General features: G+C 51.6%; 12 protein-coding genes across 12 annotated transcripts; 8 read left to right on the forward strand and 4 right to left on the reverse strand.

Moving 5' to 3' along the window:
* Positions 1 to 240: 240 nt before the first annotated feature.
* On the reverse strand, positions 241 to 1,099 carry CABS01_03899 (uncharacterized protein; the record flags this gene model as incomplete). Its single annotated transcript, XM_060537271.1, has 3 exons — positions 241 to 431; positions 555 to 670; positions 909 to 1,099. 3 exons carry the CDS (start codon positions 1,097 to 1,099, stop codon positions 241 to 243), a joined length of 498 nt encoding a protein of 165 aa, XP_060391529.1.
* A 228-nt stretch (positions 1,100 to 1,327) lies between these two features.
* CABS01_03900 (uncharacterized protein) lies at positions 1,328 to 2,986 on the forward strand (the record flags this gene model as incomplete). Its single annotated transcript, XM_060537272.1, has 1 exon — positions 1,328 to 2,986. One exon carries the CDS (start codon positions 1,328 to 1,330, stop codon positions 2,984 to 2,986), a length of 1,659 nt encoding a protein of 552 aa, XP_060391530.1.
* Positions 2,987 to 4,214: 1,228 nt separating this feature from the next.
* On the forward strand, positions 4,215 to 5,706 carry CABS01_03901 (uncharacterized protein; the record flags this gene model as incomplete). The annotated part of the gene is made up of 3 exons (XM_060537273.1): positions 4,215 to 4,523; positions 4,576 to 5,371; positions 5,441 to 5,706. The coding sequence occupies 3 exons, from the start codon at positions 4,215 to 4,217 to the stop codon at positions 5,704 to 5,706; spliced, it is 1,371 nt and encodes a 456-aa protein (XP_060391531.1).
* Positions 5,707 to 5,890: 184 nt separating this feature from the next.
* CABS01_03902 (uncharacterized protein) lies at positions 5,891 to 6,907 on the reverse strand (the record flags this gene model as incomplete). Its single annotated transcript, XM_060537274.1, has 1 exon — positions 5,891 to 6,907. The coding sequence occupies one exon, from the start codon at positions 6,905 to 6,907 to the stop codon at positions 5,891 to 5,893; it is 1,017 nt and encodes a 338-aa protein (XP_060391532.1).
* A 1,060-nt stretch (positions 6,908 to 7,967) lies between these two features.
* On the forward strand, positions 7,968 to 9,277 carry CABS01_03903 (alcohol dehydrogenase; the record flags this gene model as incomplete). The annotated part of the gene is made up of 6 exons (XM_060537275.1): positions 7,968 to 8,126; positions 8,225 to 8,303; positions 8,361 to 8,501; positions 8,564 to 8,677; positions 8,727 to 8,921; positions 8,982 to 9,277. 6 exons carry the CDS (start codon positions 7,968 to 7,970, stop codon positions 9,275 to 9,277), a joined length of 984 nt encoding a protein of 327 aa, XP_060391533.1.
* Positions 9,278 to 9,420: 143 nt separating this feature from the next.
* Positions 9,421 to 11,835, reverse strand: CABS01_03904 (uncharacterized protein; the record flags this gene model as incomplete). Its single annotated transcript, XM_060537276.1, has 1 exon — positions 9,421 to 11,835. The coding sequence occupies one exon, from the start codon at positions 11,833 to 11,835 to the stop codon at positions 9,421 to 9,423; it is 2,415 nt and encodes an 804-aa protein (XP_060391534.1).
* A 1,416-nt stretch (positions 11,836 to 13,251) lies between these two features.
* On the reverse strand, positions 13,252 to 15,148 carry CABS01_03905 (amino acid permease; the record flags this gene model as incomplete). Its single annotated transcript, XM_060537277.1, has 2 exons — positions 13,252 to 14,446; positions 14,646 to 15,148. The coding sequence occupies 2 exons, from the start codon at positions 15,146 to 15,148 to the stop codon at positions 13,252 to 13,254; spliced, it is 1,698 nt and encodes a 565-aa protein (XP_060391535.1).
* Positions 15,149 to 20,180: 5,032 nt separating this feature from the next.
* Positions 20,181 to 20,978, forward strand: CABS01_03906 (uncharacterized protein; the record flags this gene model as incomplete). Its single annotated transcript, XM_060537278.1, has 2 exons — positions 20,181 to 20,871; positions 20,935 to 20,978. The coding sequence occupies 2 exons, from the start codon at positions 20,181 to 20,183 to the stop codon at positions 20,976 to 20,978; spliced, it is 735 nt and encodes a 244-aa protein (XP_060391536.1).
* Positions 20,979 to 21,620: 642 nt separating this feature from the next.
* CABS01_03907 (3',5'-bisphosphate nucleotidase) lies at positions 21,621 to 22,700 on the forward strand (the record flags this gene model as incomplete). The annotated part of the gene is made up of 1 exon (XM_060537279.1): positions 21,621 to 22,700. One exon carries the CDS (start codon positions 21,621 to 21,623, stop codon positions 22,698 to 22,700), a length of 1,080 nt encoding a protein of 359 aa, XP_060391537.1.
* Positions 22,701 to 23,206: 506 nt separating this feature from the next.
* On the forward strand, positions 23,207 to 23,755 carry CABS01_03908 (uncharacterized protein; the record flags this gene model as incomplete). Its single annotated transcript, XM_060537280.1, has 4 exons — positions 23,207 to 23,407; positions 23,482 to 23,495; positions 23,546 to 23,655; positions 23,715 to 23,755. The coding sequence occupies 4 exons, from the start codon at positions 23,207 to 23,209 to the stop codon at positions 23,753 to 23,755; spliced, it is 366 nt and encodes a 121-aa protein (XP_060391538.1).
* A 925-nt stretch (positions 23,756 to 24,680) lies between these two features.
* CABS01_03909 (uncharacterized protein) lies at positions 24,681 to 25,129 on the forward strand (the record flags this gene model as incomplete). The annotated part of the gene is made up of 2 exons (XM_060537281.1): positions 24,681 to 24,817; positions 24,895 to 25,129. The coding sequence occupies 2 exons, from the start codon at positions 24,681 to 24,683 to the stop codon at positions 25,127 to 25,129; spliced, it is 372 nt and encodes a 123-aa protein (XP_060391539.1).
* Positions 25,130 to 25,944: 815 nt separating this feature from the next.
* CABS01_03910 (uncharacterized protein) lies at positions 25,945 to 27,500 on the forward strand (the record flags this gene model as incomplete). The annotated part of the gene is made up of 3 exons (XM_060537282.1): positions 25,945 to 26,337; positions 26,409 to 27,137; positions 27,204 to 27,500. The coding sequence occupies 3 exons, from the start codon at positions 25,945 to 25,947 to the stop codon at positions 27,498 to 27,500; spliced, it is 1,419 nt and encodes a 472-aa protein (XP_060391540.1).
* Positions 27,501 to 27,764: the final 264 nt, after the last annotated feature.

A 27,764-nucleotide genomic window follows, 5' to 3' on the forward strand; every position in this document is an offset into this window, starting at 1 on the left:
CTCAGACGAGGGACACAGTTTCCCTTATCTCCCCTCACTTGTCGAGGCGCACTTTGACCATTGCGAGTTACCCGAAAACGAAATTTTGAACGCATGCCTTCGCTCAAAGTGCTCGTCATTGACAATGACTACTGCCTTGATGATGAGAATACAGAAGTCTGCGATGTAAACCCTCTTGCCGAAACCGTCGAGACACGTGGCTGGCTCGTCGAAGGGCCTGCACATTGTTATCATTATCCTTTACGCCAGTTTCGGCGGTTGAAGCATCTCAAGGTGAATCTGATTCGTGATCTTTTTGGAGCACTCAGATACAAAGAACTTCCGAGTTACGACGGTTTTCCGAATCTTGCGGCGACTGTCGAGACCATGGGGTTCACCTCGCGAATAACCTCGCGTGTAACCGGTGGAGCCCCAAATGCACGTGCCCTGTACTATTGGAATTGGCAAAAGAGTATGGAAGAGCTTCGGTACACCATGAATATGATGGGGAGTGTTGTCGGAAAGAATGGCGGAAGGTTCGGCTTATTGGCATTAGCATGCTCGCTCTTTCCTACCGCCGCGAGTGTTCAGCTTATGATGGTCTCCAGCTTCTCGAGTGTGCCAAAAGGCGCCTTCAGCAGGAACTTGGTATCGAGTTGTTGATTTCATAAGGCTAAAGGGCTCTCGACTGCTATGTTATCGATCAGAAGGTCTGGGCGAACGATGTCTCGTGCACATCATGGACGGGCGACGTTGTAGTGGAAGCAGAGAACTTTCGAATAAGACAGCAGCCCCGAAATTAGGCACCGCAAGAAGCAAGGCTTAAGATTTAGAAACGATAATAGAGAAATTTGCAATCATTGCGTCACTTCAGAAGCAAGGACGCAACAAGTACCGCGATTTCTCTCCCTATCACGAAAGCTGCCAACCTCGCATTTGAACGTCCCACAGAAGCGCTTCCATGCAAATCCTTGAGAACAACCAGCCTGGACTTGATCGTCAGACATCGGACGCAGAATGTAAAATGCACGTGAGGAACTGCCTTGCCGATTACTACATGTGGTACACGATCGAATGACGCTTGGAAACGAGAAGCGAGGCCGCTGGAAAACACCGACATGTTTCATGATAAACACCAAAGAACGAGTCTAATCAGAACGAAGGGGCCGATCCTGACCTGCTACAAACTCTAAGCTAGTCATGCAGAGCTGGCCTTGCAGTTTTACCCCAACATTTATAAGACGTCGAGGAATCGCAGCGGCGTCTCGAATCGGGGAAATGAAATTTCAAATCCCCGAATCCCAGGACTTGATCGTCTCCTCCAAAAAAAAAAAAATCGCTTCCGACAATGCATTTGACATATCCCGACCTCGTGCGACGGCTCTACGACCTTGAACGTCTTGCTGAATCCCCATTGCCCGGAGAGCGCGGCGGGTGTATGTCGAGCTATGACCGGGCCTCACGCTATGACCCAAAGGAAGACAAGTACATTGACTGGGACGCCAACGACGATGGGAGAGGCATCATTCGCGAAGAAGGCGAGTGGGTAGTCGCCTTTGAGCAGCAGGGTCCAGGAGTCATCTGGCGGACCTGGTCCGCGATGCCGGATGTCGGCCGTATCCAGATCTTCATTGACGACGAGCACGATGACAAGCCTATTGTGGACATGCCCTTCCGGGATCTTTTCGATCGGTTTCAAGGGATGCCACACAACTTCCCCTCGATAACGCCCACTCTGTCAAGAGGACGTAACTGCTTCATTCCCATTCCGTACAACAAGTATGCCAAGATCCGCCTCGGACCTGGCTGGGGAGCGTATTATCATTTCACTTACACCTCATTCCCCAAACACACTACCCTTCCGCACTTTGACGGCAACTTTGATCGGGAGGCTTGTCTGGCATTGGCCGCAGCTGACCGCCAACTGAGTCAACGTGGTTGGTCCGCACTGCCTCGGTCAAAGGGCGACACGATGGAAACATTGACTGTCACCATCAAACCGGGTAAGAGCCATACTGTTCGGGAGTTGACGGGCAACCGAGCAATCACTGGCATGCGCGTGGTGCCGTTGGACCTTGTCCAGGACTCTCATCACGTCGCTCAGATTCTCCGGGAGCTCGCTATCCAGATCACTTGGGATCATGACAAGTCTCCAAGTGTCTGGGCACCACTGGGTGACTTCTTTGGTAGCGTTCCGGGCATCCAGACCTACCGCTCCTTGCCTCAGGGCTCAACAGACGGGGGTGGTTTCTACAGTCACTGGTTCATGCCATTCTCCGATCGCGCTGAGATCAAGCTGGTCAATGATGGCAAGAAGGAGCAGAAGCTATTCTTCACCATCTGCCACCGCCCACTGGAAAAGTCTGCGAAGCACATGCTTCGGTTCCACGCCAAGTGGCACCGAGATGCCTTTCTCGAGAAGCCGAAAAAAGAAGGCCGCGAAATCGACTGGCCTTTATTAATGTTAGATAACGGCCCTGGAAGATTCTGCGGCGTGCAGATGCACGTGTGGAACCGCTGGAAAGATCCCAAGGTCCCATCAAAGGACTGGTGGTACGGCGTCGGCGGCGACAAGTCTATCGACTGGTGGTGGGGCGAGGGAGACGAGAAGTTCTTCGTCGACGGCGAAAAGTTCCCGTCAACCTTTGGCACCGGTTCAGAAGATTATGTGGGCTACGCGTGGGCGGCCGAACCGCCATTTCCGACTTTTGACAGCGCTTATGCCTGCCAACCTTACATTGAGCTTGATGCTAACGGGCATACATCAGTCTGTCGCTTTCACGTGTGCGATGACGTGCCTTTTCACAAAAGCTTCGAGGCCTACATTGAGAAGTATAAGCCCAATGACTGGGGCTCGGGCAACAAATGTCTATACGCCGTGGTTGCTTACTGGTATCAGAAGGCTGGGGGCCATGATGCGTACGAGAGCGTGTCAGTAAAGGAGCGCTATCTCCAAGTAAAGGGAAACTCCGAGCGAGTCGGTGACGGAGGTGGGGAAGAGTTATGAAATCCTATCGGATCATGTAGTTAAGTGTGCTGTCTCCAATTGACGATACGAGCTGTACGCAGTTTACAGTGGATTACGACGCTGCTCTCTTCCAGTTGCTGTATTATTCTTAGTGTCACACAAACTCTGGAGTTAATTTCTTCAGACTTTGTTATGCCCACTTGTCAGTCGAATGTGAGTGGACCACTAGGTACAGGGCGTCAAGGGTCACCGGCGCAAACCGAACGGCGAGCAGAAACTCAAATCCAGGGAAATTGAATGGCCGCTGTCGGCATTTCATAAGTAACAGATTGAAGATGAGCAAACCTTCGCTCTCGTTTCTCACGTCATCAAATTTTCCGCGTAAACCTTTCTGCATCATGTCACCAAACAATTCTCATCTCCACTGATACGACCACACAACCAAAGCTGCGTCGTAGTGATCTCGCTGCCACCATGGAACCGTTCAGATGACTTACAAGATGATAGCAGACACCTCACCGATGATGGGTTTCATCAATCCTCCGTTCCATCCACACTAGCCCGCCAGTCTGGGAAACCGAGCGTCACTAGCATGCCTCTGCTTGTTTGCGGCGACCAAGTGTCAGACAAGCTTTCCGGCGGGAGGGCAAGTGGATGCTTGAGCGACGGGGTAGCCGCGCGGATGGGGCGTTCTGAAGCTTAGCAGCCCCGCAAGAATCGACTAAAATCAACCCGGTAAGGCAAAGGGATGCGACACAACATGGGGGGACCCTGAGTTCCATCACCACGGACTGTCATTTTCAGTTGTACATAGTTCCGATGGTCCAGCTCATGACAAGTGGCAATAGAGAAGGATATTTCGCCTGTGGGGGAGACGCAATCACGGCTAGCATAGACCCATCCAAACGGCTTCTACGGAGGGCGAGCGTTTCAGCGGTAAAGTTAATATCATGAGTTGAACCCCAGCAACTCACATTTTCGAAACAGTCAATGTCTATCGGCATCTATGATGAACTGACGATAAGGCATAGCCCCTCCGACATAGTCTATCTATCCTGAACTAGAAATCGGACAAGCATTTGTAAGTTGATAGGCGGACCATGCTGCAGAAACCTACTGGCCCGGTCGGCGTAGAACAGGCATGTTGGTGGCTATGGTATAAAGGGGAAGTGAGCGCCATCCCAACCACCGGCGAACAGTTGACTTTGGTGGAATAACTTCCTTGGGATGCATCCTTTTGTGGGAGGATAATGGACGACGGCACACCATGATATTGACGAAACCTTTTCCTCCGTCGGCCAGAGAGGCTCGGTGGTTGTACTTGAGCTGTCTGAGTGGTATTGTGGTGTTGGTGGTGTTCTTCAGCCATACTCTGTGGCCACATTTCGATATTCACTCTTATGACTTATCTGGAGAAAGGACTGGAACGCAAACAAGTCATACAAATCCGTATAACCAAGATGGCGCAATTGACGAAGAAGAGGATGAGATGTATTATCTTGGATCGAAAAAGAACGAAACATCAGAATCACATAGGCTACAGGATATGAAGTACGCCGTCATTCTCCCAACATTTGTGAGTTCCGGTCATTGGGGGCGAAGAGATAATAATTGCTAATCGAGCGTAGAGTGGACACATGCCTCTTGCGATGGAGTTCCTGCAGTCTTATATGTGCCTTTGTACAGATCAGTCAAAAATCGATTTCCACGTCATCGTGTCAGATTCAAATGAGGTCGTAATGTTCCAAGATGCGATGAAAAAGTTGAAGCCCTGTGGGCCAACCTACAGCATTTTCCCGACGCCAGCGATGAACATCAACGGGCCGAAACCGAAAATCAACATCATCAACATGTTCGACATTCTACCCCCCGTCTTTCACTCCATGACGACGGGGAAAATCACAGGCAATGATACGTCGGCGCTTCTAAAAGAACGTGGAAAATACCAATACCAGACAATCAAGAAGATGTCAGCAGCACTGGAGCTCGATTACGACTACGCGCTCTGGCTGGACTCCGAGGCTATCGCCGTGCAGCCGTTCAGCATGCGCCAAACTTTTGATGCTTACGTCAAGGACCCTACGATTTGGAGGTCGAGAATGACCAATGACGATTTCATGCGGAGACTCATCGGTGCCGCGGCAAACGTTCTAGATCGATCGATGGACTCATTCGGACCCGCCTTTTGGAACCTGGAGAGTGTGGAATGGATTTTCGAGAAGAACATGATCAAGGATCTGGTTCAGTATGTTGAAAAGGTTCAAAAACAAGACTTTTGGACTGCGTGGGTCACGCATGGTGGACCGTTCGAGGTGAACCTTCTCAACATGCATATCCAAGCACGAAAGCTGGAGACGACGGACCCCCTATTCACCCAATACCGGATCATCGAGACTGAACGAGAGATGCAGAAATACGGCATGGGTAAGTCATGCATTCCAACCATACTCCAGCCAGCTATTATCTATGACTGAGGACTGATCGTTTCAAAAGTTGAACCAGCAAAAGCTGTGATCGACGCCATGACAGGAACTGGCCTCCTGGAGAGGGGCTACAAGTTGTTGGCAGTCCCAGAAATAGTACCAAACTTTTCCTCCATGCTACGCGAAAATGGTCAGACTCTCTTTCGACTCGACGATCTCGAGGTTGGTCCACCAGAAGCCATCGATCGGTTTCTGTTGGAGACGCCGATAAACATCATATGTTCGGGAGCTCCGTCGTTGCATAGTTGGTGGGAAGAGCGGAAGAAGAGCATTTAGATAGCGAGTTTTGATCAATAATACCCCATTTGTTTTGTTACTTCAATTCCATCTTCATTAGGTTGTGCCATGAACCTATGATTCTATTAGAGAGGCCTCCTAGCATACAAATTATTCACGATAGCATCGCGCCCGCTATAAGAGACGAGAGGGAAGTGCTCTGTGGTTATCCTAATTCCTCGGCCTAGCACCTCAAAGTAACGCGAGACACATGCCCAACAGTGCTATTGCCAGATGACACAGCGCCCGTCACGTACAAAACCTTGCGAGGGTGGTGCAAGTCCAGAGCTACCGAAGATGCAGCTCCGAGAAGGGGCGAGGATGCAACGACGGTCTTTCCTCCGTGTACCAAATCGATTCCGAGAACCTCCAGAGGACCGTTGGTGGCAACATAGGCAGTCTTACCGTCTTTCGACAAAGCGAAGTCGTCACCAAAGGTGATGTTGGTAGTCAGAGTCTCCGCGGGGCCAGTGGCTGTTCCGGTTGTGAGAGAGATGGGGACTCTGCCGAATAGGCCTTGGTCCAAGCTCACGAAATAAAGTTTGTTGCCCCGAATGCGAATCCCGTTGACGGCGACGCCAATGCTGGAATTCGAAGATACTGGAGCCATCTCAGGCTCAGCAAGAACAGTCTCAACGAGCTTGGTGTTTACGTTGAGTCGAAGGACGGTTCCACGGCCAGAGTCGGATATGAGCAGGTTCTGAGTATCATTCTTGGCCAAACGTGCCATGCCGTTGAGTTGAAGAGCGGATGGGACAAGCGTGATGAGAGAAAGCACAGCTGGCTGGAGCACAGTCCCGTTGCGCGAGGTGCGGAATTTACGGAGGTCGACTTTCCACAAGCCGTTCGAGTTTTCGGTTGAGGTCAGATTCGAACCGAGGACGTAGAAAACATCCTTTTCGCCGAGTTCGGTGATTCCGAGGAGACTGTTAACGCCGTCGATGGTGACAACAGGAATCGGCGCATGTTTGGCTTCAGGTGACAGGTCGAAAAGGGTCGGAGAGGCCGTGGAGGTGACTAAGAGGTTTCCATTCTCCCGAACCGCAATGTTCTCGAGTGATCGTGCTCCGGGGACGGACTGCAATGACGTGACCTCACTTGCGTTCCGCCAATCGCAACCAGTAGTAGGGGCCGATGAGGCTGGTGAGAGCAGGAGAGCTGCCAGGCCCAACAACTGGAAACCGACCAGTCGCAATGCCATTATGTTGGTCAATGAAGGATAGGGTGAGAGTAGGGTAGCGAAACGAGCGAGATTATAAGAAAAATGATTAGAATATCCAGTGTGGCGGAGTACCACATTTCAAAGATTCCTGAGCTTCATGAAGTTGGAGATAGCATTACTAATACCGAAGCTGTCAGCGCGAAAAGGAGGTAGTTAATTTGTAAAGTGGATGGCCAAGGCCCACTGCGGAATAGTGACATCAATTAGCTGCTTGTTCATCGATCACGTCAAACCGTGATAACAAGCTCCTTCCCCTTGCAGGCATGATTCGGCCGAGTGGGTTCGGCAATGGTAGTGTACGGATATATCTAGAATCCGGTTTTCAGTAAAGCTGCTGCGGACAGGAATTAGATGGCATATATAATCGCTCTTCAGATTAGTATGAAGCCGAGGGCCAACTACGTTGGAACCTCGAGACAGATAATATGCCGGACTACTGAAAGACATTCATCGACCATGGGGCAGTCCAGGCTGTTCTTGAGTAAAAATATTTGCTCTGTTGCTAGGATGCCGCTTTGCCGATGCTTCAGCAGGTAATATTCCGGCGAAAGTGGTCTTCTCTGACTTAGCGTCTCCGAAGCGACGGGATGTCAGCAGTATTGTTATGCGACTCATGCACTGACCAAGCTTTCAGACCGAGTGCGACTTATACAAAGACTTTGGAGAGTTTACCTCAGCTTACCTACCATCCTTAAATCCAGGACTTCGGAGAAGAATAAATTATTTCCGTGTAAGTAAAAGTTGTTCATTGGCTCGGGCACAGTTTTGGAGTGTTTGGCAAAGTTTCGTGGCGCCATATTGTGGGACGAAGATCATTGGATCCACGTTCTAGTTGTCAGCCAGTCGCATGTTATCGCCGTAACTCCGTAGCCATGTCGTTTTCGCTGCAGTTACGTCACTGTGAATGGACTCACTAACGCATCTTAAATGTCCTCGAAGCCAAGATCTTGTTCTGTTATTGAAGTAGCAGATCATTCATCTTTATGAAATCACGTCAAAAGCAAAGCTACTAATACGACCACAACCAAAATCGATCAAAATGGCTAAGACTTTCCAATTCCAGGACATCCAAGTCAACTCGCCAGGCTTCGGCGCCATGGGCCTGAGTTTCGGCCTGGGAAGCAATCTGAGCTTGGAAGAAGCTGAACCCGTTCTACTTAAGGCAATTGAGCTCGGATGCACATTCTGGGATACAGCAGTAAGTCAATGGCTCTTACGCAGGCCCCTCAACACCACTACGCATGATCTCCATATACACATATGCTTTCCACGAGGCACTAACTTCTTTGCGACTAGGTTGTTTACCAGGCTGGTGTTAACGAGAAGCTTCTCGGCGACTTCATCAGAAAGCACAACGTGCGGGACAAGGTGTTCAGTCAGTGCTTTCGAAGTATTCTCACTTCATTGACTACAACTGACTTTCCTCTTCCAGTCGCTTCCAAGTGTGGATTTGACGTTTTTGGCTCCGGCGGTATCACCAACTCTGCTTCTCACATCAAGCAGTACATCGAGGGCACTATCGAGAGACTTGGTTTCACTCCTGACCTCTACTACCTTCATCGCATTGATCCCAGTAAGCTTCCAAGCCATGGAGGAAGATGAGAGGAAACGTTCACTGACAGGTACCTTACTTAGACACGCCCCTAGAGGAGTCCATTACAGCGCTCGATGAGATCCGCAAGGCGGGCAAGACGAAGTACATCGGTCTTTCTGAGTGCTCAGCGGCCACCCTTCTCAAGGCCAACTCAAGTAAGTCCCACTCTTAGAAGTATTCAGACCCCCCACTAACAATCCGTAGTTGCCAAGATCGATGCGCTCCAAGCCGAGTACTCAGCTTTCGAGACCATCCACGAGACTGACGGTTTGATTGAAGCTGCAAAGGAGCTCGGAGTTGCATACGTGGCTTACAGTCCCCTGGGTCACGGATGGCTCGTTGATGACTTCCAGTACAAGAGCCCAGACGACTTTGCACCCAACGATTTCCGTCGTGGAAGTGAGTTACAACTGGAAACCAGAAACTCTGTCTAACAAACGCTGACAACTCGATGCAAAGGTCCCAAGTTCCAAGGCGAGAACTTCTACAAGAACAAGGCTATTGTTGATGAGATCAAGAAGCTTGCTGTGCGCAAGGGAGTCACCCTGCCTCAGATTGCCCTTGCCTGGGTTACCGCTCAGGGAATGATTCCTATTCCTGGCACAACAAAGGCCAAGAGATTAGAAGAGAACTGGGTATCAAGAGACGTTGTTTTCTCCGACGAGGAGAGGGTGGAGATGCGGAAGATTATCGATGCGGCCAAGCCGCATGGAAACAGATACAACCCAACCCAGCAGGCTATGGTTGGGCACTAAGCTAGATATGCGATATATGAAGCTATGAAAATTCGTTCATGACTGAAAGTACTTTCGAGATTTTCATCGACCGCGTGACCTTCTGATTGTAAGAAACAGTACACATTACCGCCACTGACGACACAAGAAAAACCACATTGAACCTATATGATATAGAAGGTTCTTTGTCGAGCTTTCTCGACCCATTGCTTGTCCCACATGCCAATCTCGAAAAAGCCAACTCTTTGTACCACCGGACCAGACCTCGAATGCCATCGTGAGCTTAGTCCAGCCATGGACTTGTAAGGTGTCTCCAGTAAAACTAGACCAATCTCGACCAAGTTTTCGTTGTTGAACAGACTCTTGGAGTTGCCGAGTCTCAGGCAATATAATTTTGTCTTTGGAAGCTGAGTTGGGCTCGTATCCATGATGATGACGCCGCCGGCCGATGGCTCTGACCGCCTCCCAATTTTGAACGGATTGGTGCTTTGCTTGAACATTGAATAGCACTTAGGAATTCCAGTCACAATAATCGAATCTTTGATGAGATGTTTTTCGGATATCATAGTCTCAACAGTGTAGTTTGTGAGGCCAATAATCCCCCCTTCGAGCTCCCCAAACTCGAAGTCAGTCTTGAGAGAGGTACGGCCGAAGAATGTTTCGAGAGGCGTGTCAGGAACCGACACGTTGTCGAAATTCTTAGAATTCGGATTGAGATATTCCATACCGCCCATTCCGATCACAGTCGGCTTTTGGGAGGAATTTTTGGCGTAAGGGTACCGCACACGACCATCAACTGATATCCATGACCAGGACGGAAGCCACACGGATAGGGGCTCGGGTTGTGTTTCCGGTATAGCATTGAATGTCGTGGAATTCCTGAGGGGCGGGGGCCAGCCTTTGTCTTTCGCTGGTCTATGTGTACCAAGGTCGAAGGACGGCTTCCATGAAAGCCCTCTCGCAAGATCACAAAACCACATTCCAGCTACGTAGCTGCTGAGAGAACGGTCGGGCCGGCGTATGTTTTGCTGAAAGTGCGCTGCTACACCGGCAATCGCGGGAAGTCGATCTTCCGGTTTGCTGAGAGATTTGCCAGAATAAGCCTCGACGACGCGCAGCCAGTCATCTAACCACGGCTGAACCCGCTCGAGGCTATTGTATAGCATTGTTCTGTCGGTTATTCGAGCCCAAGTTACGCGGAAAGGCGGAGCCATGAATCGGGGTTCTGTTCGAGTAAACCAGCTGCTGATCTCAGGGTATGCCTCGGATGCGATGGACGCTCGGCATTCCCAGAGTACTTGACTCTTGGTGAAGTAGATAATTCTTTTCGACAGCTGCCTCTCCTGGAAGCACCAGCCACGGGAGAACAGGGGCCCATTGGTCACCGACTGGGCCCAGTCTGCCATGTAGGGCTGGAAGGTGACTGAGACCTTGGTCTTCACTTCGTTAAAAGTCTTTGTACAGGGCCGTACGTGCATATTTGGGTTGGATCCTCGAGGGAGGAAGCAACCGCCACTCCCATCTTTCGAGTCCGATGCGACGAGAGTGCAGATGGCCATGGAGTAGATAATTTCCATCAGTGGCAGCTCGCGGTCCTTGTCGGCCTTGTCGTCTTGAACTATACACAAAGAATCGATCCAGAGCCACCCAATATTAAGCTCTCTAGCGATCTTGACGGCATGCTGGAACGTTGGAGATAACTCATCGTGACGAAGACCAACACGCATCATCTGCTCCAGATTCGCCTTTGTCGTTTGTGGCACACTTTTGGGATCTCCCCAGCAGTGGCTCAACGCGGTGTAAGAAGGCCCGAAGCCGCCTTCATCTCGCTGCAGACCGGCCGAGAGCACCAGGACAATGTTCTCGCCTTTCTCGCCGACACGCAGCAGTCTTGTAGGCGAAGCAAATTCGTGCTCCAAAACAAGTTCTCCCACGTACGCGCATTTATCGCGGTGCCTTTTTTGGCATTCATCCAGCCAGAAATTCAGAAGCTGAAACACCTTGGGGGAGTCCGCTTGTGCCGCCAAGGGGGAAAAGTGCTTCTCGGCTGGCTCAAAGTCCTTCGTTTGGCTATATAAGTCCCAATTCGTTACGTGCTTCCCCGGTTTCTTGGAAATAGCATCAGAGTGGATATTGAAGCGGAGATGAGTGACGCAATTACCCCAGGTCAGCTTCAAAAGAGGACCAGGCCTTTGATCCGGAGAACTGTTACGAGCGGGAGTAGTAATGTGCTCCTCATCAGGTCTGAGCACTGAGTAATCCGCTACCTTAGGTTGCCAATACCCGGGCCATGAGGTAGTCCATAGGGTCTTGAGTGAAATTCCGTTCTTGTCAATTGTGACTTCAGAGTCGCCTTTCTGCCCTGCCTCAAGGGCATCGAATATCAAGGTACAGAAATGGCACCCTTGTTGAGCCGAAAGCTGGATTCTCGCAGCGGCCCCGTCACCGCTGTAGAATGAATGCGAGATTGTCGAGCCTGGTTCGAACAACTTTCTCGGTAGTTTCAAGCATTCAGTGCATGATCCCTTATGAGACTGGTCATTTGCTCCAGCCATGGGTGATAAACTCAGCTCAGCCATGTGATTAGGCTTGCGTAAGCGGAACTGTCATCGTCTGGTGAATGATCCAAGCGTTCAAGTACGAGGAATAATTTGAAACTAACGGTAGCCTAAAGATATGGGCAAAATGTCTCCTTAAAAATTGCAATATTAACCAAATGGTTCGCCACTGCCTGCTGTAGCCTACCGGCCTGTCAAAGTCTCTGCCTGGCATAGTGCCTTTTGGGAAACGGCCCAATTCCAACTGGTCAGCGACTTCTGGGGTGGCTGTATAGGAAGCTCAGCTCCTGCAAGCCACAGTGCAACCGCAGTTGTGGCAGCACATGATAATCCGCGAATCATGCAAAAGTGCAGGTGGCCCAGACTGGAAACAGACAAACCGGGGCCCAATATCAGATATCATTACGAGGCTCTCAACTATCCCAATGGCAATAATCATGATGCGTAAGAACAGAAGGCACCTCCAAAGTGCGGAAATATGTGCGCGCCAAGCGTGTGAGAATCTGTTTTACACCCCCTCGGCCTGAATGAAGACTTTTGAGAACAGTTGATATCTTGAACACAAGAAGTGCAATTGCTCAAATACTGGAATACCTATGTAAGGACGTTCCAGCTCACTCAAAGCCACACTTAGTTCACCTGAGAGTGAAGCATGAAGCGTGGCATCCTCATCCAAAGTGACTACCTCTCTGATCGCTGTCCGTGGCTCTGTGTTGAGCTGATTGATCGAATGCATGGATGAGATCGGAGTTGAAAACCAGCCATATTCGATGATGGGACGGGAAGCCCCACACCTCCTTCTAAGGATGCCATGAAGGCCTTGTAGCTCATCGCGCTTGAAAATGCATGAAAGCGTTGGGTTGTAATTAGATTGAAGAATAACCAGAAGTGCAGCAAACTACAACAACGTGTGAATTAGCCTTCCCACCCCAATTTCAACTACATTTCCCCCTCCTACCTTGGAGTTATTGTGTGGAGGCATTTCTCTTCGGATGACCGCAGCAGCTGAGGCAGTGTTCAAGTACCTAGAAAAATGAGCCGTGTTTCAGTGCCTTTCAGTGCTAGCGCTGACGGTCTCACTTACTTAGGATATCCGCCGCGTCGATCACTTGCTGCAAGGCAGTGAGGTACAAGGCCATGCGCGTGCTTACGCGTAGACATCAATCCGATATCCATTCTGTCACTCTTTACTATCCATCTGTGCAATGAGCAGAAGTTGCGGAACGTGGCTGGGAGTTGAGACTGCTTTGACAGCCCTGAGCAATCGCAAGAGAGCGCCTGGAAACAACGACGCAATTTTATAGTGATTGACATGTTCACAACATGGACAAGAACTGATGGTAACTTTTATATTACGCTGCATACATGTAGACGACCGTATATTTTAGCACACTGGGGTATCACGCGCCATCCACCATCATCATTAGAATTACTCGTTCAAGCCTTCTCGCCCTTGATCACCTTACTGCGACCAATTCCAATCATCTGGAGCATCTCCCTCCAGAAGGTGGTAGGAGGCTCGTGCACCAAAGCATGCTGCTCATAGGCCTCGATAATGGGGCGGTCCCACGTCAAGTCCACCTCATGGGGCTTGAGCCAGTGAGTGCGCTTGAGGACCTTCCAGAAGATGAACAGGAGAGGCGCGACAAGCTGCATCGTGTAGTTGGAGAAGAAGCCTCCGACATCGAACTTGGGGCGGAAGGCGGACCATCCGTAGACGAGAATGACAATGGTCTGCAAGAAGAGGGCAACGTAGGCGCCGTAGGGCTGAAGGTATCCGCAGTAGGGCAGCGTCTTGCGGTCGAGACCCTGGGCCTTGCACGCGTGGTAGAAGTTGATGTACGTTATGGACATGACGAGGTAGTTGATGACACCGCCGCCCGTGATGAGGGCCAGCAGCCAGTTGAGCACCTTTGCGGAGCCGCTGCCGCACTGTAGGAAGGAGAGCAAGGGGAAGACCATGGTGACGGCGAAGCAGTAGACAGGCACACCGTTCTTGGTGGTCTTGCGGAGCAGAGCCGGGGCGCGACCGTCGAGCGCTAAACTGTACAGGGACCGGGTCGCGCAGTAGACGTAGGTGTTACCAGCGGAGAAGATGGTGGTGAAGAGCAGAGCATTGACCAAGTGGGGGAGACCCTGGATCTTGAGGTTCTCCATGGCCATGACCCACGGGGAGGCAGCGGCGGTGCCACCGCTGCCGGTTCCGGTGATGTAGATGTCGATGAGGGTCTGATTGTTGTAGGGGAGCACGATGCCGCAGGTCAAAGCGGCGCCGACGAAGAAGAGGCCGAAACGCAGGTAGACGGTCTTGAAGGCGCCCTTGATGTACAAGCTCGGGTGCTTCGCCTCGGCGGCGATCATGGAGATGTATTCCGGGCCGACAATGGTGAACGTGGCAGTGGCCAGAGCACCCATGAAGCCTTCCATGCGACCAGTATTACCCTGTGTCATGTATTCCGCGAATGCGCCGGGCTCCTTCCAGTATCGGAATCCGTAGGCATCGTGGGCGGGGTTTCCTCCGACCATCGTGATGAAGGTGAAGAGGAAGAGGATGAAGATGAGCAGGACCTTGCCGCCTGAGAGCCAGAATTCAGCTTCACCAAAGATGCCGACGGCAACAACATTCAGTAGACTAGAATCACACATTGACGTTTAGCATGCATACACAACGAGCACCACCGAGGCGAGAGAGGAGAGAGAGAGGAGAACGAGAAGGGTCACGGGCGGGCACCACGACGAGCTCTAGAAAGTCCGGTCGGTCTAGTCGCTTGTCCCTGAAATGAAAGGAGAAAAAAGAGTCAATCGTTCCCACGAATTGGTTTGTGACTTACCCGTACGCGATGATGATGGCGATGCAGAAACCCGCCGTCGGACCCGGCTCCGTAATCTTTTCGTTCCAGAAAGAGCACACGAGATTAAGCGCGGTAATTTCGAACGGGATAAGCAATGCCTCGTAGATGAAGTAGTTCCAGCCAACCATAAAGCCGAGAGCATCGTCAACCCAGACGCCGGCCAGACGAATAAAGCCACCAGACACGGGCATGTAGGTGCTCATCTCGGCGATGGAGTTGTTAACGAGGGCGACGACGCAGGCGTAGAGGGTGTAGGCAATGAGCAGACTTCCGGGACCGCCCTTGGCGAGGCCGCCGCCGATGGTGACGAACAGGCCGGTACCAATTGTGCCTCCGATGGCAATCAGTTGAATCTGACGGTTGTTCAGGCGGCGCTGGAGGCCATCGGAGTTGTGTCGCACGGAGGAGCCATAGCTGTCGAGAGAGACCCTGTCGTTGGGGACGGACTCAACCGGGCCCTTGAGTTGCTCGGAACCCGACATGGTGAAAAGAGTGAGCTAGTTCAAGCGCAACGGCTTTACTATCTAGACTCTTTCCCCGTAGAGGTATGTTGACGAGAGACGGAGGGAGGAAACCACTGAGTGCATGTGGAGGAATGAAGAAACGGCTCAAGCCAAGTGGAAACCGTGAGCACAAAGAGGAGGGCGTGCGAAGAGAGGAGAGGAGGAAGGAAGAGAGAGAGCAACGAAACGTTTCGAATGGAGGCACGCGAGGAGAATCTCGATGGGGGAGAGTTTAGTTTTAAGGGTGGCAGCAGGCAGACAGGTAGATCGATCAGCGTCTCATTTGGTCAATCGACCAGGGAAAAACTTTTGCGACCTGGGCGAACTTCTTCTCTTCCCAAGGCAACGTGCCACATGCCACACAGTGTACCGAAGAGAGTGAGAAGAAGAATGCGCCGCGCCGGGCTACCAGGTATGTAGACACACCCAAATGCAAAAGCTTTTTCTGCATTCTGCAGCTGAACAACCCACAGACCAGACCCGTACGAACTTTGAGCCAACCCGACCCGCGGGCTCTCGGCGTAGCCTGTAGGTAGATTGCATCAGAAAATCCAGGGACAATGAGGGAAAGTATCCATACAGAGGGCCAGGAACGTTGCAAGTCTGTGTGGAGTTTGACTGGGTTCGTCCCTGATCTCGCACGCAGGCGTTGTAGTGTTTGCGCCCCATGCCCATGCCATCCATGGATTTTGTGTCGACCCCATCCCAATCCTTCGGCGCGGCGCTGGTGCTAAGGCAGAATATTTCCGCAATGTCGTCATTCCTTGTGTTAGCGTCCGCTTCTGAATGCATCTGTCCATTGGACGGGGGAGGCTTGGCTTGACTTGGGGGGGGGGGGGGGCTACATATTATGGGTTCGGCGACGGAGTACTCGCCCGTGCCAACATGGGAATCGTCGCCGTGTCGCCGTCTTCCGCATCGATATGTTGTCTGGGATTGTAATCAGTATGCCTTGACTAAGACGTATAACTACCACCCTAGTTGCGTCTTATCGATATCACAGCGGCAGAGATATCGGAATACAGCGTTCGCCTCGCAGGATTGAGGATGGGGGAGGCGCAATCTCCAGCTTTATCTGCAGGGACACATTGCCATCTCAGGCAACTCTATGCGGGGTTATCAGATACGTATCCCCCATACTATACTGGACACCACACAGTAGGCATGGAGTACGGATACATCCAGGATTCTCAGAGTCGTCGGCTCGTTCGCTCATCCCAATCTCACTTGTCAGCACTGTTTGAAGGGGCCACAGGGCCACAAGGGTTCACTTGCTGAGGGGAAAATAATGGGAACCAGCTGGAGCAGTCCGTGCCTTTGTGAGTGGGCGCAAGTTTGGCGAGGGACCACTTGGTGTGTCGGACACTGAACCAAGATTGCCGGGAGGGAGCCAATGAGCATCAGACAGACTCATCCAGAGGTCATCTTGTCGCTGTTGTTGAGAGCCTGGGCCGTGTTTATCAGTGAGGTGGCCAATCTCCCTTTATTCTTGTGTGTTTCGGTGAGATGCCGACAGTGACACACAATGGAAGAAAGCCTGACTCCTTCTCCTGCAATCCCACTCGCCGCAATCATCAGTGGGATGACATGGCAGGAAAATTGGCCCTCAAAACCAAGGCAGCAAGGCAGAATGGTGCGAGGCTGGGGATGAATCCTGGGAGTATCCCGTGACACCATGTCGCAGTAGTTTTTTCGCGCAGCGCATCGATGAGCCAGTGAGGGAGCAAAGAAATAACGAAAATTTGTCTTTATGTCATCTAAACGCGCAAAAAGCAGCCAATCACTATCCGTCGCAGTTTCGCAGTTTCGCAGTTTCGCACAATAAGATGGTGCAAGATGCTAAGAAAACCAGCCAACGAGAGTGTCTCAAAAGACTCGACCATTATCCACTTTATATGCAGCCGCCAGTCAATGCCCAACCAAGGGATGTGGACACTTTTCTTTTCGTTCTTCCAACAGGGGGAAATGAGGCGACCCCACAGGCTGAGTCGGTGAGCGGCAAGTTAGCGGAGGGGGGGCTTTTCGTCAAGGGGCCTACCGGAAGCGGCGTGTTCCCGGTGAGAGAGAGCACATGTCACTCGCAATGGTCGATGAGCCGTCGTTGAAAGAAGCTCATCTTTCAGGGTCGACGTCGAAGGGGTCGATCATCAAGCGCGCTGATAAGGACTTGTGGTGTTTGAGCCGCAATGTCTGGCCGATAGGATAGGGCAGGTGGTGCTGGGCGCGCGCGTGCGCTCTCGGCGTTCTCATTGAGTTTTGTAGGGATTCTGAGAAAGCAGACCCAAGTAAAGCCGCGAGGCACCGTGGCACCCCCAAGCCAAACGACGGCGGGCGCAAGGGTGAAGAACTATGAGAGACGGGCTCCCATTTGCCAAGGCCTCGTCTTACCTTGAGGAGGAGTGGAGAATGGCACGACGCGCAGGACGCCGAGTCCTACGGCGTGGAGGCTACCGACGGCTTGATTGGAACGGAACCGTAGAGTGGATCGCAGTGGACCCTCCCAATACCGTACGGCCCCACCTCTGCGGGACCGAAAAGGATCCACTTTGCCGTTACTCGAATGCCTGCCGCTTGACCCGTTTCTGTGTGTCTTGGCGCGTTACTGGTCCTTTTGCAGCTTTGTGAACCCGCAGCAAGGCTTTTTCCCTCGCTCGATGACGTAGGATACGCGCTGCAGGCGACGAATAATTGTGCGCGGACTCGGGCCCGTCGAAGAAAAGATCCATGCATGAGGCGTGGTGTCTTGCCTTGGTGTCAGACGACTTATTCCCGTAAAGAGACTCGACTCATTCTCAAAGGAGCGATTTTGTCTCAATTGTCCAGTAGGTAGCGAGGAGTCCGCGGGCCGGCTGGCCTCGGCTATAGACATCGATTGCGCCGGTACACTTCGATGCATTGCCCAATTATCTAATGCCAACCTGGGCTGTCGGATTGTCCTGCCATGATTGAATTCGAGGTTCCGCAGAGTTTTCGCCTCTAGCTCCTCAGATCAGGCGATGAATTCGCCATGGTGAGCACTGTGCGAGAGAAACTCTCGGGTTAATTAAAGGATTGACTTTTTCTTGTTTGTTGTACTCAGTGTCCAATAGGCTACCTCCTGCGCTTTACCCATCATCCATGTCGAACCAGTGAGCCTGTCCCTAGTACGAATCTCTAATTAAATATCGCAACCGCTTCTTATCCTTGACAACAATATACCGATGTCGCGGCTGGCTATGCACGTGTTTGTATGAATCAAAACTTGGGCATGGATTGCCATCTGCACCCGAATTCGCCTAACCGCATCTTGAAGTAGTTCGATGAGTTCTTTCCCTCAAATTTTCACCATAGACAAGCAGCGACTGCCATGTCGGTGAGCTTTGACAGTCGGAGTGATCCAATCCCGAGTTCTTCGTGTAGATGTTGTGAAATAGTCCTGTCTTTGCTCGCTTCACTCATCATGAGTTTGCAGTCTACATGTCCACCTACCGATAGACGATGTGCAACAACCCTCTAGATAAGATATTGAGATCTATTATTATCTCTCTCGGGTTAGGTCAAAAGAGCACAAACGGCCTGTTAACTTTACCACGAGGCTGAATCAGGTCAAAATACTCCGAAGGGACGTCAAACAAGGACAAGAGCCTACGCCTAGGGTGGAGATAGCAGCCTGCAACAATTCGCCGAACGTCGCTATCCGGACAAAGTATGATCTACGGCAGCGACTTCCTTTCCAAGTTGCCGCAGATGTCAACTAACCTTGCATTTCTTTGCATCTGACAGGTGCGGGACCAGCAACAGTCCCCGAAGCTACTCCTCGAGCCTGCCAGCAGCCCAATACCTTACCCAGTTCATGGGAACGGCACGGACGGGTATGCAAGCAGGGGCTTTGGGCTGTAACCTTCCTGCCTGGCAGTAGCACAGGCTCAGCCTTATCTTTGACGGCGCCCACACCATACATGAGGCTGAGAAGTATGGTTAAGAAACCTTCATCGTGCTAAGGGACTGGATTTCCATCCCACAGACCTGTACTAGGCAAACAATAGGTGCGGCGTGTAGACTCGCACCTACGTGTGCTTCGGCAAGTAGCCTTGAAGACAGAGTAGACAAACACGCCTGTTCCCCTGAGCTCTCGCCGGTTGGTCATTATCGTGAGAGCGACTTTTGCAATATTCTATGAGCTGTCTTTCTGAACATCGTCACATTTCGTCCCCCCGATAAAAGGGTCATCTTCGACCAACTTCGACCAATGCAACCGTCGACTACACACGCGTAACTCGCTCGCGGATTCATTTCAGTGCAGCTTGAATGTCTGCAGCACGATTTGTCATGGAACTAGATCGAGGCGAAGGCGCGTTGGTAAGGTGGTGAATGGAACAAGATAGGATGGTATACAATCACCACTTGGACCTTGAGCAAGTTGAGAGTGGTCGAAAATAGCGCAAATTGAGTGCGTTCATATACTGCGTACATGATTTTAAGTTCTTGATTGTGTCGTGCAGTTGATTCTGAGGCCACCCGCATTGATAAATTTGTTTTTCGACGAATTACCATACAAGCCGGGCAAAACCAGACGCAGCTGACCACTACGTTGAGGCATTTCCGACATTATGCCGCACTTTCAGGATCGGGCGAGTTGCTGACAGAGCACACAACCCAATCACATTTGCCGCATTCCCGAGCGTTGTAGCGCTTCAACGTTTCTTTATCGTCCGCTTACTTAGGCAGCCAAACAAGAAGAGCCAATTAACTGTCTGTCGCATTTGCGGGAGCATGCTCGGGCGATGCTTGCCGTGCGGGCCTGTCACGGCTCATTCGATGTTACACATGACCTCATCCATCATAAACATGTCACCACGCTCAACCGCCAGGCTCTCATTTCACTGCAATTCATTCAATCAGTACCGTGTCCAAGGCGCCACTCCTCCTACAATAGTTTGATCTGCGCAACTGTTTCTCGAAGCCGTTGCTCAACCACCTCAGATAGTCGTCATTGGCTGTTGATCTAGCGAAGAAGAGACTGAAAGACGAGATGGCACAAGTCGACACCAACCCCGATCTTCCGCCAGACTATGCGGTGGATGCTGGTACAGTCTCAGAGAATTTGCCGCCAGATACACTCCGGCTGGCTGGCCGATTTGTCCATTCCGCCAACACCCGGAATGCGGATGCGCCGGGAATTTTCGAGATCAACCACCAAATAGACTTCTTACGAGAAACCGATAGACTTGTGGAGTTCAGCCGCATCGACTACAGTATCAAGAAAAGGCCTGATGAGTCGAACCGTCTGCCCGAAATTGTCTCCAACTCGAGGCACATCTTCAATCTGGAGCGCCCTCCTGCCATTCTCCAGGAGACCTTCCCGTACTACATCAAACCAACATCTCGGAGTGGTTTGGGTAGCATCGGGCTCAAGTTTTTGAAGATTGGCAAGAGCGAATGCAAGGCCTGGCTGGTGGGCCGGCGGAAGGCGAGTGACAGGACCGAGTATTACGAGGCGCGAGAGCTACTGTTCGACGTTCGCCGCAACAACCAAGTTTTCGACTGGCTTGACGGTAATGGAACAAGATTGGCAGTTGAGGAGTCCAAGAGCGGCATGTACAGTCTCAACATTCTGGTCTCCCTGGACCGGGCGATGCGTGATGCTCTGGCGGCCGTGTGGTGTACCAGGCTTTGGTATTTGCGAGCTGTATTGTTCCATAAGAAACGTACCTGGAAAGACAGTAAGTGCCCGATTTCGCCTCTATGCGTTTGAATGGCGGAATTGCTTACTAGACCTCTACCAGGAAAATACATCATGCAAACCTGCACATGGGATCTGCCAAAATGAGACTTGGGGCCAAAGGGTGAACTCAGGGCGTGGCTTTTCAACTTTGTAACTTATACCTTCTATCTATCGGCAGCCAAGACCTTGTGATACCCCCAACTCCCCATTTGTAAGCTCTTTTCGCACTGAATGTCGTTGCAACTCCATTTTAGATCGGATCCGAAGCTCTGGATAGCGGAAACGGACCCGCTTTTCGAATCGGGGCTGCCGACGCCGATGCCGGGGCCACTCCTTCCAGGTCCCACGTCACCGGAGTTCTTCCGGCAAAATTTGCAACGGGAAGGCGCTTGGGAAAAGCGCGCCTACCATGCCTAGACTTGTGGTCTGACATCATCGGCGGCATTCAAGAAACTGCATTCAACCACATTCACGCGGCGGCATTCGTAGCTTACCACTACCACCAGTCATCTCCCCGGTTGCGAACAGAACACCTGCGTGAGGTAATATCCGCATCCGCATCTGCATCTGCATTCACATCGCATCCACATCAATCGCCTGACTCATCAACTGGTACTCACCGAACCCACTCTGCACGAACACTGATCAGCGCTGTCAAATTCACCCCACCTATCGTCTACACTACTCTCAACACCACCACCTCATCTCACCGTTCTCCCCGATAGACGGCATCACCCAGCAACCAAAATGGACGGACCATATGCTCGAGAATTGGCAACTGCCATTGCCGCCATACAACACGGCGCCAAGCTTAGCCGCCGTGTTCTCGTCAAAGATGACAAGGGCGTCGTGACAAAAGAGGATCTCAGCCCAGTCACCGTTGCCGACTTCGCCATCCAGGCCCTACTGACGAGCACACTGCACGCCGCCTTTCCCAACGATAAATTTGTCGGCGAGGAGTCCGCCGCTGACCTCCGCGAGAATCCCAAGCTTCTCGAGTCTGTATGGGCGCTGCTGCAGCAGGTCGAGAACGACAAGACCGCCGACTCATTATGCAAGCTGCCTACGTCACCAGAGGAGATGTGCGACATGATTGACTGGTGCGGCCTTAGCGACCCATCACCTACTGGCCGCTTCTGGGTGTTTGACCCCATCGATGGAACAAAGACCTTTGTGCGGGGTGAGCTCTACGCCATCAACGTCTGCCTGATGGAAGAAGGGAAGCAGAGCGTCGGCATTGTCGGTCTGCCGCTACTCTCGGCCGACGCGAAGGCGCCCATCAACAACGACTCCATCGACCCCACCGGTACCGGCAGCATCATGTTCGCAGTCCGAGGGCACGGAACCTTCATCCGGCCGCTTCCTGGCCCGATCGACCTCGAGCCCACAAAGATTCCCCGCCACGCCGACGTGGATACGCAATCCCTGGTGTCAGTGACATGCATCGAAGGCTCCGAATCTGGGGCTCCGGGTATCCACCAAAAAGTCGCCGAACGCCTTGGTGTAGCGTATCCGGGCAACGATCTGCTCGGCTGGGTTTTGCGGTGGACGGTTCTCGGTCTCGGTCAAGCGAATTGCACGTTCTGGGCCTACAGGCGGCGTGACCGTCTCGCAAAGATCTGGGACCACGCGGGCGCCATGCTGCTTTTCGAGGAGGTAGGCGGGAAGGTCACCGACGTCGACGGCAACCCGGTAAATCTCGTAGCGGGACGGAAGATGAAGGCAAATTACGGTTTCATCGCGGCACCGCCGTCAGTCCACTCAAAGGTCCTCGAGGCAGTGAGAGAGACGTTGAAGGAGGAAGGTCTGCACGAGCTCTTGGGTTAGGGCGTGACCAGTCCGTTAGCGTTTTCGGAAATTAAGAGACGATTGATACCTACACTCTCATTTCTCAACACCCGCTTGAAATCTAATCTTTACGCGCCCTACAATATGTTGGAATCGAAATATGCCTCGAAAGGTGTGAAATGTTCGCCTAATTGATGCCCTTTCCGCCATCCACGAGTCGCGCGGCGGCAGGAGTCAGGTAAGCTTCAAGTGGTTTAAGGTTTCTGCCTAATGTATCAAGCTTCACATAGTCACGACTCGGCAACTAGGTAAGGTACGCAGCTTAGTCGACTATCTCATTGAGGACTCCGTGCTTCTATTCCGCTCGGACGAACTTGCTAGGAAGCTTGCTGTTATACTAGAAACCTATAAAACACAGTACAAGTCCTAGAAGGTCTTCTTCCGCCCATTTTCTTTTTTGAGACGCCAGCTTTGCTACTCACATTCCTTTGTCCATTGCCTTCTTCCACTCTTTCAATACTATTCACTCATTAAATCACTTCACCATGCGCGTACTCGCTAGTCTTCCTCTTCTGGCCATGGCTGCCCTCCAAGTCGCCGCTGGCGACTTTTCGGCGACATGCTCTGGCACGTCCTACTTCTCTACCAGCGTCAAGTCCTATTGCATGGACAAATACCAGGAGGATTCCTACTCGACCGACTTGGATATGACCAAGTGCCTGGCCAATGTCGGAGGCAGGATTGTCGTAAGTCTTACACCCAGAAGCCAAGCTCTGAGTCGCTCCATCGATGGATTCAAACTAATGTGATTTATTCGCAGTGCCGTCCTTCCAAGTAAGCCATACCTTTAGTTAATCAATCTTCATACTGACATGTTGCAAAAGCCCATCGTTCAAGTTCTGCGACTGTGGTCTTGGCGGCGACAAGAAGCAGATCTTGAACTGCCGCTGCACTGATTCCACCGGAACGAAGAGACCTTCGTCCCTGAACCTGGGTAAGATTATCATGGGAAGTTAATCAATTATCACAGCAAGTACTGACTAATCGGCTTAGACACGTGCCTGAGCAACATCGACGGAGACCTCAAGTGCTAGAGGCCCTCTCAATTTGAACCTTATTTCGGTGTAGTGGGAAATTGGAGGAGAGTCATGGGTACTAAATACAAACGGAGCATAGCGAGCATACTTTTTAGTTGCTACTAAATAGAACATTCAGCGCTTCATTCTTCTACTTTAAGCTGAATGTTTTGAGAGCTTGAAGCAAACCGATGTCTATGAATCCAGAGAATTGTTCTCACATATCATCGGTGCATGCAACCGGTGACACCATGGCTCCCTCTTCACAATCTCAAAGCTCGAGGCGCCAAGGCTGACTACCAACGCTTCACAAACTGCTTTCTTGGCAACGACTCGCGTTATCAGATTGCACCTCGCTTTTCTCAAAAGCTCAATCTCTCACGGGTCACCTGGTCGCTGCGCGCGCCAACGGCAGCGCCAGACCGACCGCCCGCAATTGCGATCCAGTAGCCTGACTCGCAGTACGAAATGGCGGTGATTTAAGGCACCGCCTAAGCCTAATCTTATTCTTCAGCAGCGAGCCCCGGGGCCGCCGGTGCCGTAGTCTGGAACAAATAATCAATTATCCTTTTCTCTGCCTCATCTGGAAAGCACGGATTTTCTCTCGCCGCAGCGCTCTGCAATAGGGAATTACTGGGTCAAACATGAGACGAGGTGCGCCAAAGCCTCGGGTTCGATCCGAACTCTATCGAATTAGTTCGTCTCTTCGCAATCTTTCTAGATAGTATCGGGGAAAACGCTCGTGGTTTGATGCCGAGCCGCGGCCATGACTCTCGTTCATGAAGTACCCTGCCGACGTTATATAGATGGATGTTCAAGACGAAGTGGAATTACATGCCGGTGTAGCCTCTCAGTCTTCAACGCCAGTCACTCATTCGCTCCTTCACTAGTTGCTCAGATCTCTGACCTCAATCCACTCTTTCAAAACTCTTCTTCCACCAACATGAAGTTCTCACTCGTCCCCGTGGCCATCGCCCTCTTCTCCACTGCCTACGCCGCTCCCGGCGCGCCTGCCGCTGAGAACGTCGAGCTCGTCGCTCGCGGCAACTGCCCCGCGGCCCAGGACTGCACATGCACGGCGTAAGAACACCACCTCTCTCATCAACCTGGCGTTAGTATACGAATATTGGACTGACTGTGATATTCTGGGGATATAGCAAGTTTGACAAGTACGCCAACCCTATAGAGTATGGCTCTACCGTCTCGGCCCGCATCTCTGGCGCGGACCGAGGGCTGACGACCTCGGACTGGCGCGGCACCAACGGCTACGGCAGCTCTTCTTTGTGCAGAGTCACGGTCGACCGTGTGTGCGGTAACTGCCGGGCCTGGAAGACGACGACGGACAAGTGCGGATACTACAGCCTGTCCGATTTCAGCTGTGTCAACGCTTAAACGACTACGGCTTTCATTGTATAGCGTTCTTGATGCGTAGCATTAGCATTGTATTCTCAAGCGGATTTTATTGATCAATTACGTTTCGTCCATGATACTGAGATGCGTGAACAACAAACACATGGTGCATGTTATTCAACTGCAGGTTATTAACATCTGCGTGTTGGGGTGAGACCCCTTCTGTAACATCGGTTCTTACGGGGTATCGCTTTGAACCGCAGTTATGAGCCAGTAGAGTCAAGGAGAAGTCATACCCTGCGGTACTGATTGAATCGCTTCTCATTGGTAGAACTATATGTCACTGAAAGCAACGAAGAGACCGTCAGACGGGAGGATGATGACAATCGGGTTCCCATGTGTCGCAGTCTATGCCTTGGCGCTGACATTTCTCGGCTATCCTGTCACCTAATTAATGCTCTCGCAGCAGCAGCCCTGGTGGAGAGTGACCTGTCAGACATTTCTCCGCCTTCTATGCTACCATCAACGTCGCATGCGACTTGTTCGCGGAGTCAAATTGACATGCAGTATGGAGTTTTGGTTGACCGTCTCGAACGAGTGGAACATTGAGGTATGCGCAGGGATGGAAGTTGATAGGGTCGCTCGTTGGGCGACTGTACGAATGTCACGGATTAGGACTAGTGCTGGCGCAGTTGCATGGGTAGCTCACTGCGTTCCGGAACATGAATTTTGGATATAAATGTAGGTGTTGAGCAGAGCCTTTCCGATTTGATTCATCTAGAAAGGTAAAATCTTCTTGACCCGACAAGACGTTTGCCAAATCACAAGTACTCATTGCACATCTGCATGGAATCATAATGGCACCTTCTCTTATCGATTCATATGGCTACAAGTTTCGCCAAACGGATCTTCACATGTCAGCAGAGCAGCTTGACCCGCTGAAGCATAAGTTCGATGAAGTGGGGTCAGAGGCTCTCACAGCTCTAGATGGCATGTTCCCTCCTCCGCCGCCTCGAGCTGGGTGGTACGCCAAGGGGAAGCAGGAAGACCCGCAGCCCGATCGCGATACATACGCTCTGCTTCGGGACCACCGCGAGAAGGACCCAAGACTGATGAAGCTCTGGGACGAAGTCAACGCCGTGCCTGAGTGGGTCGACTGGGACCAGATCAAGCGTGGGCAGGACGTCTTCTACCGCTACGCGCCTGCTGCAGTCACTGGGTTTGCGTTCCAGGGACTGCTTGCTACGACTGTAAGTGTGATGACAAGAAGACACGGATGTGAGAAACTCTCGGCGAAAATGCTAATGCGATCTACCAACAGGGAGCCTCGTATCGACCGGCAGAGACGTTGGTTCGTACAGGCGGTCACTCCGCCAAAGTCGCCAAGAACAGACTCTTTGAGACATTTCAGCTCCTTCTCCAGGTCACAAAATCCCTCGACGACATCAAGCCTGGAGGTGAAGGCTTCGCTTCAGCCGTGCGCGTCAGACTACTGCATGCCGCGGTGCGAGGACGAATCTTGAAGCTCAACGCACAGCGTCCCGGATACTTTGATGTCGATAAATACGGCGTCCCCATCAACGAACTTGACTCGATGCAGTCTGTATGTGCATTCTCCACCAACCTCGTGTGGTTGGCACTGCCCCGACAGGGTATCTACGTGCGCCACCAAGAAGCTCTGGACTACCTCGCTTTATGGCGATGGGTCGGCTATGTCTTGGGTACTCCCCACTGGATCTTGGAAACACCCGAACGAGCATTGGCATCTATGGAATCGCTTTTGAAGGCATGCCTTGCCCCGAGCAAGAACTCTCGAGCTTTGGCCAATAACTTGGTCATTGCTTTGGACGGCGTTGCTCCAATATATGAGCCGAAAGAGTTCTTCGAGGCTGGGACTCGCTTCATCAACGGAGATGAGATGTGTGATGACGTCGGACTTGGCAAACCCGGTCTGTACTGGGATGCTGTCATCAGAGGTATCATCTGGACTCTGATGGTGATTACTTATATGTCGCGTTCTATCCCTGCCTGGGATAGATGGCAAATCAAGGTAAGCACGCTCTGAAGTTGAACAGGACTACCGAATAGTTTTCACGTGCTGATCCAATGTCGTCAGACATTCCGAGCTTTATTCTGGGACTACATCGTGGAGAACAAGGACACCTTGAAGGGAGGATATAAATATGAGTTCAAGTATGTGCCGTATCACGATGCGAAGACTGGCGCCGAGACCGCAGATGGGCCGCGACCTGCGAATGGTATGGGACATTTGGAGGTATTTGGCCTCGCTGGATTTTCCATTGCTATGTTGCTTGCTACCGGGCTCTTGACTATGGTCGCTAAGCTGGGCTTGTCGTATGTGGCCAGCAACCCTTTGCAGGCAATCATTGCTGGTAGCCAATTTAGGCCTTGATCAAAGAAAAGTTGAGGCTTTCGCATGTTTGAGTCAACGAAGCATCTGACTATCCAAAATGTTTCGCAGTGAATGGCTTTGTCGCCTAATGAATGTACACTTCTCGATCTCGGCCCTCCTGGACTTCCCATCTCCCATCTTTGATCTCTCATCTCCCATCTCCCAACGCCCCCTCTCCCATGTTCTCGTATTGGGGCGATTCCGCAAGACGTAAAGGGGCAGCAGTTCTTCTTGATGATTGCCTAATGTCTCACTTATTAGGAA

This window comes from Colletotrichum abscissum (assembly GCF_030869225.1).
Source record: "Colletotrichum abscissum strain IMI 504890 chromosome Unknown Scaffold_7.1, whole genome shotgun sequence".
NCBI classification, from domain to species: domain Eukaryota; kingdom Fungi; phylum Ascomycota; class Sordariomycetes; order Glomerellales; family Glomerellaceae; genus Colletotrichum; species Colletotrichum abscissum.